Source organism: Aethalodelphis obliquidens, unplaced genomic scaffold, assembly GCF_003676395.1.
Source record: "Aethalodelphis obliquidens isolate GAN/ISIS:26980383/991018 unplaced genomic scaffold, ASM367639v1 scaffold90, whole genome shotgun sequence".
Lineage (NCBI taxonomy): Eukaryota > Metazoa > Chordata > Mammalia > Artiodactyla > Delphinidae > Aethalodelphis > Aethalodelphis obliquidens.
Genome location: NW_020838034.1, coordinates 3,561,277 through 3,576,146, shown reverse-complemented (window position 1 = coordinate 3,576,146; position 14,870 = coordinate 3,561,277). Strand labels below are relative to the sequence as shown.

At 36.8% G+C, this 14,870-nt stretch overlaps 1 protein-coding gene across 1 annotated transcript in view; it reads left to right on the top strand.

Annotated features, from left to right (window-relative positions):
- FCRL3 (Fc receptor like 3) overlaps positions 1 to 14,079 on the top strand; it is a 37,941-nt gene extending 23,862 nt beyond the window's left edge. The window contains exons 7-13 of the mRNA XM_027095199.1: positions 4,646 to 4,924; positions 5,293 to 5,412; positions 10,789 to 10,816; positions 11,693 to 11,805; positions 12,019 to 12,087; positions 13,623 to 13,654; positions 13,748 to 14,079. Of these exons, the coding sequence (XP_026951000.1) occupies positions 4,646 to 4,924; positions 5,293 to 5,412; positions 10,789 to 10,816; positions 11,693 to 11,805; positions 12,019 to 12,087; positions 13,623 to 13,654; positions 13,748 to 13,891 (785 nt within the window). The 3' untranslated portion in view covers positions 13,892 to 14,079. The remainder of the gene's footprint in view (positions 1 to 4,645; positions 4,925 to 5,292; positions 5,413 to 10,788; positions 10,817 to 11,692; positions 11,806 to 12,018; positions 12,088 to 13,622; positions 13,655 to 13,747) is intronic.
- Positions 14,080 to 14,870: the final 791 nt, after the last annotated feature.

The following is a 14,870-nucleotide window of genomic DNA, read 5'->3' as shown; positions in this document are numbered from 1 at the left end:
GAACAGGCAAGATGGTTGATATGATTTCAATCTTCTTAAATTCATTGAGACTTGTTTTGTATTCCAACATATGGTCTATTCTTGAGAAAGTTTCATGAGCACTTAAGAAGTATGTGTATTTTACTGCATTTGGATGGAATGTTCTGTATAAATTTATCAAGTCCATCTGGTCTAATGTATCTTTTAAGGCTGCTGTTTCCTTGTTGACTTTCTTTCTGTATGATCTATCCATTAATAGTGGGGTGTTACAGTTCCCTACTATTATTGTGTTGCTGTCAATTTCTCCCTTTAGGTCTGTTAATAATTGCTTTGTATATTTTGGTGCTCCTATGTTATGTGCATATATATTTATCACTATTACGTCTTCTTGATGAATTGTCCCCTTTATCACAATTAATGTCCATTTTTGTCCTTTGTTATCTTTTTTGGCTTGAGGTCTATTTCTTCTGATATGAGCATGGCTATACCCACTTTTTTTTTTTTTTTTTTTTGGCTGCCATATGCATGGAGTATCATCTTCCATCCTTTCACTATGAGCCTATGTTTGTCTTTAAAGGTAATGTGAGTTTCTTGGAGACAGCATAGAATTGGGTCTTATTTTTTACTCCATCTAGCCACTCTATGTCTTTTGATTAGTGAATTCAACCCATTTACATTTAAGGTTATTATTGATAAAGGAGAATTTAGTATTGCCATTTTACCTTTCATTTTCAGGTTGCTCTATATCTCCATTTTTTTCTTCCCCTTAAGTTTCTGCCTGCCATTTTGGTTTTGTGGTTTTTTATGATATTTTTCTCAGTTTCCCTTTTTTCATGTTTTGTATCTCTGTTCTAGACTTATATTTTGTGGTTACACTGAGGTTTGCATAAGACCTCTCCTAGATAAAATAGTCTGTTTTCTGCTGATAGAATCTTATCTTCATTTACCTATATGGGTTCCATCCTTTTCCTCTTCCCCTTTTATGTTTTTATTGTCTCAAATTATCTCTTTTTGTATTGTGAGTTTTATACCAAATTGAAGTAGCTATAGTTATTTTTCTGGCTTCCCCCCTTTTACCTTTATGCTATAATAAAGTGTTTAAAACCTATTCTGATAAAGAGCTGCAATTTTCTGATTCTGTCTATTTCAGTTTCCTCAAAGTTTTGTATACTTTTGCCTTTTTGTTTTTTGTAGAAGAGCTTCTTTCAACAATTCTTGTAAGCAGAACCAGTGTTGATGTATTCCCTCAGCTTTCATTCATATGGGAAAGTCTTTGTTTCTCCTTCATATCTGAATAATAACTTTGCTGGAAAAAATATTCTTGGGTGACACTTTTTATCTCTCAGTATTTTGAGAATGTCATTCCATACCCTCTTGTCCTGTAGAATTTCTGTTGAGAAACCTGATGTTAGGCTCATGGAGATTCTTTTGTAGGTTACCATCCTTTTTTCCCCCAGGCTGCCTTAAAATTCTTTCTTTGTGATTGACTTTTGACAATTTTAATATAACATGTCTTGTAAAAGGTATTTTTGCTTTGAAGTAATTAAGTGTTCTCTTAGCTTCATGGATTTGTATATCCAGTTTCTTTCCTAGGTTTGGGAAGTTCTCAGCTATTATTTATTTATATATACTCTCTGTTCGCCTCTCCCTGTTTTCTCCTGGGACACCCCTTATACTAATGTTGCCTTTCCTAAAAGAGTCAGATAGGTCTTGGAGAATTCCCTCATTTTAAAATTATCTTATTTATCTCTCCTCTTATACTTGTATCATGTCTAGATTTCTATCTTGAGATCGCTAATTCTCTCTTTCATATAGTCTGATCTATTTCTAGTGCTTTCCAAGGCATTCTTCTCAACATTTATTCAGTTCTTCAATTCCAGAATTCCTGTTTGGCTCTTTTTTAGAGTTTTAATATCTCTGGTAAAGTATTTCTTTTGTTCATTAATTTTATTTCTGAGCTCATTAATCTGGCTTTCTGAGTGTTCTTGTAGCTTGTTGAGTTTCTGAATGACAACTATTTTGACTTTCTTTGAATTCTTTCTCAGTTAGATCACAATATTTCATGACTGTAAGTTTGAATTCTTTCTCAGCTAGATCACAATATTTCATGACTGTAAGTTTGGTTTCTGGAGAATTGCCAGTTTCTTTTTGTGGTACAGTGTTACTGTGATTCTTCATGGTACTTGATGGGTAGTTTCTCTGCTGGTGCACTTGATGTGGTGACAGTTAGATATCAGAGGCCTTTCTTTTGTTTTCCAGTAGGTGGTGGTATGGCATAAGTTTTTGGTTTCTCTTACCTAAGCTGCCTCTGGCTATGTTTGAGAGTAGTCACTTTCCATCCTCCCCTCTCTCTATAAGAAGTGTGGCTCTATTATCACTTCCTGTGCCTCCGGAGTTACTGCTGCTTTGCTCCTGAACTGTTGCTGTTATCATCACCTGGTGCCCCAGGATGGTGGGCTGTTCTCTCGTGTCTGGGATCCCTTGAGTCAGAGGCTCCACCAATGCAGGCAAAGCAAGGGGGTAGGGTGGGAGCTAGGGTCAGGCTGGCACCTATACCCTTTCTGATGTCATAAGGTTTGTGGACTCTGCCGTTGTGGGTTGAGGGGCAGGGGCTGGCGTCATGGGGCACTCATTAAAAAAATGAGTAAAGGACTTGAATAGACATTTCTCCAAAGAAGACATATAAATGGCTATTAGATACATGAAAAAAATGCTCAACATCACTCATTATTAGGGAAATGCAAACCAAAACTACAATGAAATATCACCTCATACTCATTAGGATGGGTACTATAAAAATAATAGAAAATAACAAGTGTTGGCTAGGATGTGGAGAAATTGGAATCCTTGTGTAATGTTGGTAGGAATGTAAAATGATGAAATCATTATTGAGAACACTATGGAGGCTCCTCGGAAAATTAAAAATAGAGCTACCATATGATACAGAAATTCCACTTCTGGGTATACATCCCCCAACGCTGAAAATATATTCTCAAAAAGATATTTGTACACGCGTGTACAGAGCAACATTATTCATAATAGCTAAAACATGGAAACAACCCAGTCCGTTTATCTGTTGATAACCCAATATCCATTATCAATAGATAAATGGATAAGCAAAGTGTGGTATGCACATAATATGAAATATTACTCAGACTTAAAAAGAAAGAAAATTATGCTACAACCTGGATGAATCTTGAGGTCATTATGCTAAGTGAAACAAACCAGTCAATAAAAGACAAATACTGTATGATCCCACTTATATAAGATGTTTAGGTTAGTCAAAATCATAGAAACAGAAAGTAACCTGGTGCTTGTCACGGGGTGGGGAAATGGAGTATAGGGAGTTATTGTTTAACGGGTATAGAATTTCACTTTTACAAGGTAAAAAGTTATGGAGATGGATGGTGGTATTGGTTTCACAATGTCATGAAATTATTTAATACCACTTAACTGTACACTTAAAAAGTTTATGATGGAAAATGTTAAGTTATGAGCATTTTACAGCAATAAAAATTGGATAAAAATATATGAGGTGGTGACATGGGTGGAAAGGCACACTGAGATGTGCAAAGAATGTATAAAGCCTTACCCCTGAGACTCTTCGCATTTGGCCCAGGTCACTATATATTGTAAAGGATGTACAGAAGGGTGAATTATTCCCATTCAATGGATTGTCTCCATGTTCCCTCCCCTTTTGCCAATCTCAGATGCAAAGCAAAGCTTAAGATCCTTACCAAACTTCTCTTGCCAATGAAGCACACAGCTTATATCTAAAGCACTGCACACAGATTGGCTCATCCAGGTTCCCTCACAACTTAGCAGAATCAGCAATCTCACAGTTCACATTAATTAATTATTGATTAATAATTCCATATATTAATTAAAAACATAGTGATTTTCTGTTTTTCCTGGCTGTCCTATTTCTATAATCACAAAGTAAAATGGAAATCATGTTGTTATTGCTGTGTCTGGATATTTTGGGGCCAATCTGGATCAATTTTGTCATCCACTCATTCACGAATTGTTGATGAACTATTACATGCCAAGACAAAGTTCCAGCAGCCGGAAATACAAAAATGAACAAACAGATATGTCCTCATCCTTATGAAACGTACATTCTATTAGAGGAATCAGATATACAACAATGATAGATGATAGATAGATAAGAGAGAGATACATAGATACATAGATTGATAGATGTTAGTGTTAATGCTATGCAGAAAAATAAAGCAAGGTAACTGGGTAAAAGGTAATGAGGTCCTACTTCAGATAGGTGTGGAAGTCTAGGTTTAAAGCTAAGTCTCAGGAGTCAATCAATGATATGGAGAAACAAACCTTGCTTTTAGTTATTATTTCTATCAGTAATAGTAGCTAACATTTATCGAGCATTTTACATACATGATTCTTATTACCATAGCTTGTGATATAATTATTATTAGCTCCATTTTACAAAGGAATAAACTGAGACTTGGAGCTAGTAAAAAGTTTTTAAAACATCAAGATCACAGGGTTAATAAAGAGCAGAGACGGGATTTAAACTCAGGTTTTCCTGAATCCCAGGTCTATGTTCCTACTACTAAACTAAACTAAATATTTCCTTTATTAACTTATCTTGTACACATACTTAATTAAAGCTGCTCATGAACTATGTTGCTTCCCTCAGTTCCAGTGTCTCATCCTGTCTTCACCTTCCACCCTGCTGGGGCCCAGGCTATGGTGGGAGATGTGTTAGAGCTTCGCTGTGAGGCCCAAAGAGGCTCTCCCCCGATCCTGTACTGGTTTTATCACAAGAATGTCACCCTGGGGAGCATCTCGGACCCCTTTGGAGGAGGAGCATCCTTCAACCTCACTCTGATGGCAGAGCATTCTGGGAACTTCTCTTGTGGGGCTGACAATGGCCTGGGGGTCCAGCGCAGTGAGATGGTGACACTCAGCGTCACAGGTGGGTTGGTGGTACCTGGGCTATAGGTTACATTTATAAGCAATAAAATATTTCTCCAATAGACTGTAGAAATTCTCCCAGTGTCAAAGAGTTATTAACATGAAAACAAGGCTTGAAGTTTCTGGAGACTGGTACTGATTTCATGGGGGTGAGGGAGGGAAAAGGAATACATTTTAATGTTAGATTCTGGCAATCACTCTCATGTGCTATTATTTTGAAAATTACGAATTATACTGTAAATGATTCAAATTGAGAAATCAGAACCTGGCAAAACCTGTCCTAATATATAGCTAGCCCCCACATACATGTTTTTTGTCTAGATAAAAAAATATTTGGCCCTGAACTCAAGTATAGGTCTCTTTACTTAGGGCCTTCCAGTAACAAAATAACGCTTATCACCAAGGGGGTCACTGCAGGACTGCTAAGTATCCTTGGCCTTGCTGCTACTGCTGCTCTGGTGTGTTACTTCAGGACCCAAAGGAATTCAGGTGAGTGACTATATCTTACTCTTTGATGTTGTGACTTTTGCCATTGCTGTAATAACTTGGACTTGTGTAGTACATCCTATAAAGGTCAATTATCCCTTTCCAAGTACTAAGCCCTCAGTTCTAATCACTGCCACTCTGTGGCAGTGACAAAAAGGTACAACAAATTTCTTAATGAAGTTACTACTCCATGTATTTAATTTGAGATTTAAATCAGAGAACAGAGTTTAGCTTCCATTTAAAAATTAGAAAGTTAAGTATTTACTGTTCCAACCTCAGTCCAAAGCTTACTGAAAACAAAAAGAAGGAAAAACAAAGTCCTCCACTTGTCACAACAACAAAAATAGACAATAGCCATAAGTACAAACCATAAACTCTGAGATATATTTGAAAAGCATATAAAGACAGTGATATTTGTTAGTAGATAAAATCAATAGATATTATGAGAATGAAATTAAAATTTTAATTTCTGATTGTTGCTAGTATATAGAAATTCAGTTGATTTTTGTACATTGATCTCATATCCTGCAACCTTGCTAAACACACTTATTAATTCTAGTATTAGTTTTGTAGGTTCCATCAGATTTTTCTGCATAGATGATCAAGTCATCTGGGAATAAAGATAATTTTACTCCTTACTTTCCAATCTGGATTCCTTTTATTTCTTTTTCTTGCCTTAATGGACTGGCTAGAACCTCCTGTACAATGTTGAATAGAAGTGTTGAGAATAGACCTACTTGTCTTGTTCTTGAACTTAAAGGGGAGAAAGTGTTTGGACTTTCACCACTGCATATGATAATATTAGCTGTGGATTTCTTGTAGCTGCTGTTTATTAGGCTGAAGAACTCTCTACTAATTGTAATTTGCTGACAGTTTTTACAGAAGAAATGACAAATGTTTTTTCTACATTGATTGAGATGATCATATGATTTTATTTTCTAGTCTAGTGATACAGGTTTTGGATTTTGAATGTTGAACTGGCTTTGCATTTCTGGGGTCAACCTCACTTGCTTATAATTTTTGAATTTGATTTGCTAAAATCTTTAAGAACGTTTGCACCTATGTTCATAAGGGATATTGATTTGGTAGTTTTATTTTCTTGTCATTTCTTTTTCTGGCTTGATGTCTAGGTAATACCCACTTAGTTATCACTTCCAGAATTCTGCATTCCTTTTTGTATATACATACATCCATATGGTATCATTCTCTCTCAGTTTGAAGGACTTCTTTTTAACATTTCTTGTACTATGGGTTTGTTTGTGAACTTGATTGACAGTGTTGCTGAAGTCTTCTATATCCTTTCTGATTTTCTTTTTACTTGATCTATCGGTTATTGAGAGAAGGGTATTGAAATCTTCAACAATATTTGTAAATGTTTCCATTTCTTCTTGCAATTCTATCACATGTTCTTCATGTATTTTGAAACTTTATTATTAGGTGCACAAATATTTATCATTGTTATGTGTTTTTGATGAAATGACCACATTATCCTTATGACCTTTTTATTCCTGTAGCATCATTTACTCTGAAATATTCTTTGACATTAATATATTAATATAAATAATGTTAGCATGATATTTCTTTTTTCTACCCTTTTAACTTATTTGTGCCTCTATTTTTTTTATTTTTTTTATTTTTGCGGTACGCAGGCCTCTCACTGTTGTGGCCTCTCCCGTTGTGGAGCACAGGCTCCAGATGCGCAGGCTCAGCGGCCATGGCTCATGGGCCCAGCCGTTCCGCAGCATGTGGGATCTTCCCAGACCAGAGCACGAACCCGTGTCTCCTGCATTGGCAGGCGGACTCTCAACCACTGCGCCACCAGGGAAGCCCTGTGCCTCTATATTTAAAGTGTATTTTTATAGATAGCATATAGTTAACTTGGATTTTTTTAATCTAATATGGCAGTCTCTACCCTTTAATTTTAAAAATTTAGACCATTTAGATTAATGTGATTATTGATAGGGTTAGGTCCCTAAATCTATTATTTTGCTATTTGTTTTCTATTTGTCTCATCTGTTCTTTGTTTTCCGTTTCCTTTTTTTTTCTACCCTCTTTTGGACCACTTGAGTATTTTTTATGATTCCATTTTATTTCCTTTTTTGGCTTATTATCTATATAACTCATTGCTTTGTTATTTTAGTGGTTGTTTTAGAGTGTATGGTATACATATCTAACTTATCACAGTCTACTTTCAAGTGACATTTTATCACTTCATGTATAGCATAAGAATCTTACCATTGTGTACTCCATTTCTCCCCTGCCTGTTACATTGCTATTAATTTTATAAACAACTATCTTTTAAAGAAGTTTACATATAATTTTAAAATATTATACATTTACTTATAAAGTTACCACTTCCAATGTTCTTCATTCCTTTTTGTATATCCATATGTTCATCTGGTATCATTTTCTTTCCACCTAAAAGATTTCTTTTAACATTTCTTGTAGTATGGGTCTGCTGGTGGTGAATTATTTCAGCTTCTGTATGTCTGTAAAAGTCTCTGTTTTGCATTCATTTGTGAAATATATTTTTACTGGCATAGAATTCTGGGTTGAAAATTTTGTTTTCTTTCAATATTTTAAAGATGCTGTACTGTCTTCCTGTGTGCATGGTTTCTAACAAGAAATCTGTCATAATCCTTGCCTTTTTCTTATGTGATTGCTTTTATTTTTCTCTCTGAATGTTTTTTCATGGATCAGAAATCTTTGAGTGCATAGACTGTTTTATTCAGTGCTTTGGGTGCTTATAAGGTTTCAAGACTTTATATCTGGAATTACTAATCCTTTACTTTCTGTCTTTCTCTGTGGTGTAACATGAACTCTCTTTTTCTGTCAGACCAAATGGTTCTGTTTTCCTTTTTCAGGGCTCATATTGAAAATCAAGCAAATAAACAAATAATTGGGTCTCAATTTAATGAAAGCTTTACATACTTTCCTTAATGATAGTGGTTAAGCATTGTCTTCTGACTTCCACTTTCAGGTCAATCAATGAGCATCCATCCTTCCTCTTCTTTGTATAAAAAATGGCATCATCATTTTATGACTGATATTTAAAGCTACTTAATAGTTTCTTAAATAATATTACATATACAATTATGTGTGTAGCACTAACCCTGATAGTACTCATCATAAAATCTGTCATTCATGTAGAGTCTATTATATGCAATTTTATAGTGTCTAATTCTCTCAGTTTTTCAGTATGTACATTTCACTTCAATTAAACCAATATCATTATAACCATATTAAAGATGAAGAAATGAAGATTTGGAGAAGTTAGACACCTTTCCAAATTCATGTGTATCTACTAAGAGTCAGAGTTAGGTCTTAACTGGGGTCTCCCTAGCCCTTGAGTCCATATACTCTCCATTACATCTTGGTGACTTGTAAAAGGCTGGTTGTACCTCCTACTTTAAAAATTACTTTTCTATCTCATTACCTATCTGGATGTCATTTATTAATCAGTAACATACTAGAAGTGCAGACATTAGAACCTCAGTATTGCAGTTGATAATATTAAAAAAACAGGTTGCTCAGTCAGTACACCACCAAATAACACAAGGGAAGGAAAGATTACCAATCATTATTTAATGTGATCCATGAGGGCAGAAACCCAGGAGATTCTGTCCTCTACATCTAAGGGAAATGTTTTTTTAAATAGCAAACTCAACTAAGGAATTCTGACAGTGTCAATCAGAGGGTCTCTGCCTTTCACATCTCAAAATCTTGTCTACTGTACTTCCCTCATAGCAAAGTCTTCCTTCTCATTATTGACCAGTCTTCTCAGGGAAGAGCTCAGGCCTTTCATCTAAAAGTGAAGGACTCTACTCCTTAAGCCTGAGTGTTTCCTCCAAGTTACCTAAGGGAGTGATATATTTATTGACTCTATAACTGCTTGGAATTAAATTCCAGTAATGTAACTCTCCAAACTCCAGTCTCCTTAGCTGTATAATGGTCATAATAATAGTATATACCTTTTAGGTGCTATGAGACAATCTATGTAAACTGCTTAGCACAGTGCCTGGCCCATATATCTTTAGTGAATACTAGCTTATATTATAAATAGCCACCTTCTGGGTCTGTTTTCCTTTATGCAGATGAAGAGATAATCTGACTCTCAGATGCATCCTGGGACTTAGTTAACCTGCTTACAAGTAAGGGTATTAGTTGTTGATTGATATGGTTACAATGGCCCTGAGGAGAGAGATACAGGCCAGGATCACACTTACACACCTCTAGTTTAACTCAGGACACCTGGTTCCCAAAGATGGGGTTTGTAGGCATTAATCAGTCATTTTCCATGAGAGGTAAGGCTGAATATGTTTACTTTGGGAAATAACTTGTGTCCTCTAAGACCAGTGAGACAGATATAGAGCCACAGATAAGTAGGCAAAGGGCAGAGATGGGAAACTGGGAGGAGGCTGTACTGGGCAGGCCAGAAAGATTTCAATATTTTTGTGTTGATGGAAAGCTGGCATATTTTCAAGGCTGATGGAGTAGGCTTCCAAATTAGGTTTACATGTAGTCACCTATTAAAAAATTGTCAACTTGTTTTTCTTTTAGTCCTCATAGTACATAGTTTAATTTGTTCAGTCGTTTAACAAATCTTTACTAAATATTTTCAAACTTCTAGGCACTGGAAATAGAAAAATAATTAAGACAAGTTTTGCGCCTTCAAGTAACACACCTTTTCACGAAGGAGAGAATTAGAGGCAAACACAGAAATAGATAATTAAAATACAATATAGTAATTTTAATATTGCAGGGTTCTATGTGCATGGATATAGGTCACTTAATCCAGCCTGTTGGCATCAGGGAAAGCTCTGGAGGAGGAAAGATAAATTGGTATTAGCCAGGTGAAAGCGAAGGAAAGAAGGGGTATGGAGAAAACAATATGCACCCAATGTTGTTGAAATGGATTTGCAAGGTCAGAGATAAAGAAAGGTCTGGGCTTATTCTGGTAGTCCTATTGAGTCATACTTGTGTAACAAGTATTAATTTTAACCCCCCTCTAGGCCTCAGTCTCTTTGTCTCTACCTCATAGGGCTGCAGTGAGAATAGAGAAGTGGGAGTATGGGAAGCACTTGATCTAGAGTTAAATATTAAGTTGTCTCTCTTCTGCTACTTCGTCACAACTACTTAGAGTTCATGCTGCTATTACTGATTGAATGATTGAGAATAAGTGTGATTCTGTGCAAATGTCTCTCCAGACCCCACCTTCTTTATCTATAACATGACATAAGGGGTGGAGCCGGATGTTCTCAAAGGTTTGCCATAGCTGAAATCTAGACTGAATTTGATTTCTGGGAAAGGATATTCTAACATAGAGCACATTGTCCACAGAGATCAATTATCATCAATGTTCCTTTTTTTGTTTTTCAGGAGGACTTTCCACCACTGGAACACCTAGGTGAGGTCTCTGCTTCTTGTGCTGTCAGCATTTTCATTTTATTTATGCTCACAAGATAGAACATGGAATTATGTACATTAAAAATATTTTACTCATTTCCTATTAAAATTTCAAATTCTTATGAAATAAAAAATGTGATTAAGAAGGCCACTTTCGATCATAGTTGTGAATAATACTCACTTATACCTACTTATACACAGAAATAATGTTATTTACTATCCATGGTTAATTTATCTCCTTCCTTAAGTGTGCGCCAGTAGAGAATTGATCACTGATGTCTTAATGATATCATCTTTCATAAGGCTACATTTATTCACTCCCTTATCACTCATTTCCCCACTCATACACTCATTCAGGAAACAATTATTGAATGCTGGCAATGTTCAACTCACAATATTAACTGCAGAAGGAAATGAAATTGGAAAAAAATACTTTTCCTGAAAAGCCTTCATAATATTTTACAGGAAAGGTAGATCATTGTAATATGAGGTAGAAAACTGAAAGGAACCTAAAAAAGGACAAAGGTCAACTTCTGTGGAATGCAGAAGCCTTTGTGTACCAATGTTGAAACATTTAAACTTTTGAAAGTAATAAAAAATAGGCAAACACAAGTGTTTACTCTGTCAAAGGGACCTTGAACTATGTAGGCTTTGTCCTCTGACCTTGCCTCAGCTGGCCTTCTCTGTGACGCTGCCCTGGCTCTGTCTTGTGCCATACTTCTGACGTTTTCTTAAAAGAAGCATGAAGACTCAGAGTAGCAGCCATGATATTTTCACATGAACCATGCTGAGCTCTTCCTGGATATTGATTTTCCTGAGATTCTGTGTAATCCACAAATACTTTTCTCCTTTTTGTCTCTCTCCCCTTCTGTCACAGTTACAGTCCCAAGGAGTTTAAGGAACCTTCTAGAACCTCCCACACAGACCCCCAAGAACCCACTTACTCTGAACCACCAGACCCAATGGAACAGCAGCCAGTGTACAGCAATGGTGAGAACTTCCTAAGGAACAGAGGGCTCCAGGGAGGAACAAGGGAGGGAAGAGAGATTGAGCAACAGTCCATGGTTCAGTCATATTCAATATAAAAATGTCATTTCTGTCACTATGTCAAGGTTAGAAGGTGGTTATAAACTTGGTGACTGGGAAGAAGAGTTTATAGTGTGAGCTCTTGACTGCAGCCAACTGTGATCTATTGTTTTGCAGTGGATCTTGGTGAGAGCAACCTGGTTTATTCCCAGATCTGCAGCATCCAAGATACAAAAGAAAATTCAGGTGAGACACAAGTAGAGGTAAGGTGGCAGTGTTTTATCAAATCCAGCAAGGGGTTTTTGATCAAAGAGTCATCTCAATATGAATCCAACATGAGAGGCATTAACTGCTCCTCTTATATTACCAATCCTATAATCATATCCATTCCCTCTTACCTGTCTACACTGCCACAATTACCCCATAAACTCTTTAAGGACAGACACCTTATTTCTTTGCTAATATATCAGTAGCATATAGTGTTATGCTTAGAAAATGATAGGCCCCCTCAAATTTTTCTTTAATGAATGAATGAACATAGGCATAATAAATGAACAATAAATGAACATAATAAATGAACAAAGGCATAATAAATTAAGTCTTTAATTATCTAATGTGTAGACAATTGTAATTCTCTTAACTGGTCTCTTTATTTCTAATCTCATTCTCCTTCCAACCTTGTAACGACCTGTTTCCAGTGTGATCCCTCTGAGATGCACAATTGATCACATCATTGTCTAGGTTAACTGCCCTCAGTGATTCTCCATTTTAAAGCATGACCCTTGCCTTCCCCTGTGATTTTGTCCCTCCTCTAAGCTCTGCCTTATGTCCTTACTTTAGCCATATTGAACTCTTAACATTTCTTTGATCAAACTGGGTGGTTTTGTGCTTTGGTGCTCATGCTTCTTATTTGTCTTGTAATGTTCTTGCCTCTAGTTTGTCTGTGACCCTTGCTCACATTTCAAGAAATAATTCAGTTATCATCGTGAAACTCAGTAATTCCCACCAGCCCTCCCTATCTCCTAACCTGAGAGGAACTGATTACCCTTTGTGGCAACAGCATAGTTTAATATGTATTTTTATCTTGGTGCTCATAATACTTCTTGCATTTGTTTCCATGTCTGTTTCTCTATTTCTCTCCTTAAAAATGATAAGATTCTTAATTGTATGGACTGAGTTTATGTCATCTTTGCCACTTTATGGCTTACCAATGCTTAATAGAAGGTCATTGTTCACTGAATGCTTATTGGCTGAATAACTAAATGAAAGAGATCCAAAGAATCCCTTGGAAGGTTAGGAGAAATACACACACTGAATTTTCTCAATGTTAGCACTGCGTATCTTTGGCTTACTGGGCATTTTCTGTTTGGCCTTAGAATGCCAAGTCCCTATTGGAGCTGCCTCCTCCAATTTCTCTGTGCAAAGTGAAGTGAATCATATTTACTTCCTTCTCCCAGATGATCAATGTAGCCATAGAGGCCCTAAATAGTAGTAGGGAGGTGGAAATAACAGAGTTGCTCTGCTGGGGTTGTGATGAGCTGTGGAAAAAGGAAGATATTTTCAAGAAAGTCATTCTGGGCATTTTATGGGCAGAGGAAAGGCTTTATTGTTTGTGTGAGGATGAGATTCTTGCTCTGTGAGGGCTTTGGAAGAATTCAGCAGAGGAGACAGGAAATGAGTCAGCAGAGGAAAGATTGGCTTGGAATGCACTGTGAGTAGGTTGTAAGTTACAATGTATTACCCACAGTTTAATACTTTTCTTTCCTCTTCCCATTCAACAGAAAATTCACCAAAGAAACACTGGGAGGATAAGGTGGGTCATATTTCCTGGCTTGCTTTCCCCTCTGCTCTTCCTCACCTACATTTAGGTACTTACTCTCTGTGTTTTGTTTTTTTTTTCCACTAGGAGCCTGTAGTCATCTATTCAGAGTTGAAGAAGGCACATCTAGATGATTCTGCAGGGCTGGCCATCAATCAAGACAGGGACCTTGAAGATGCTGCAGAAAACTATGAGAATGTCCCATGTGCACTGTCAGCCATAGACCACTAGCTCTGTACCCATAGTGGCTCACAGAGACCCTGAGAAGCAGCCTGTGTCATTATCTCTGTTATCTCCAGCCATGCTACCTCTTTCCCTCCAGGGCTCAGCATCCCAAGAGGCTGGGCTATAGGGGACATCAGGCTGGGTGAAAGCTCTGCCAACTTCCTCTGTGCCTGAGTCTGTGTATTATCTAGGAACATAGTGATCAGCATTTGAGTAAATTCTGCATTCCTTTCACAGTAGAGACACATGTGAAGGCAGGGCAGTTGGGCCTTCAGCTCCCGGGCCTGTTGATGAGAAAGGAGAAATGGTCTAGCCAGGATCATGAGGATGCAATCGTGACCGGTTGATCTAAGTGGGATCAAAATCTTTTTATGTACTATCTCTACATAAACAGTTTGTTCTAAACATCTTGTTTCCATTTTTGTGGGGTTGATAGTGGCATGGCTGATGTTCTGTTGTACATGCTTTGTTCCAGCTACCAAATTGGAAACAACCAAAAAGCTTTGTTCTATCCACGTATATACTATTTCTTCATGAACTATACATCAGTATTAAGATTTTTTAAAATAACACATTCTATTTAATGGGAGAGAGCTTCCAAATTGTCTGATTAGATAGTATAATGGACTGAATTGTATTCTCTCAAAATTCAATGTGACTATACTTGGAGATAGGACCTTTAAGGAGATAATTATGGTTAAATGAGGTCATAAGGGTGACCCCTAATTGAATTGGACTGGTGTCTTTCTAAGAAGAAGAGGAGACACCAGAGCCCTCTCTATCTTTCTTCATGCACACAGAGGAAAGGCCATGTGAAGACACAGCAAGACAGATATCTGCAAAGCCTGAAAGTGGCAGGAAGAGAGGTCTCGCCAGAAACCAACTCTGCCAGCACCTTGATCTTGGACTTCTAGAACTGTGAGAAAATAGATATCTGATGTTTAAGCCACCTAGTCTGTGGTATTTTGTTATGGCAGCCAGAGCA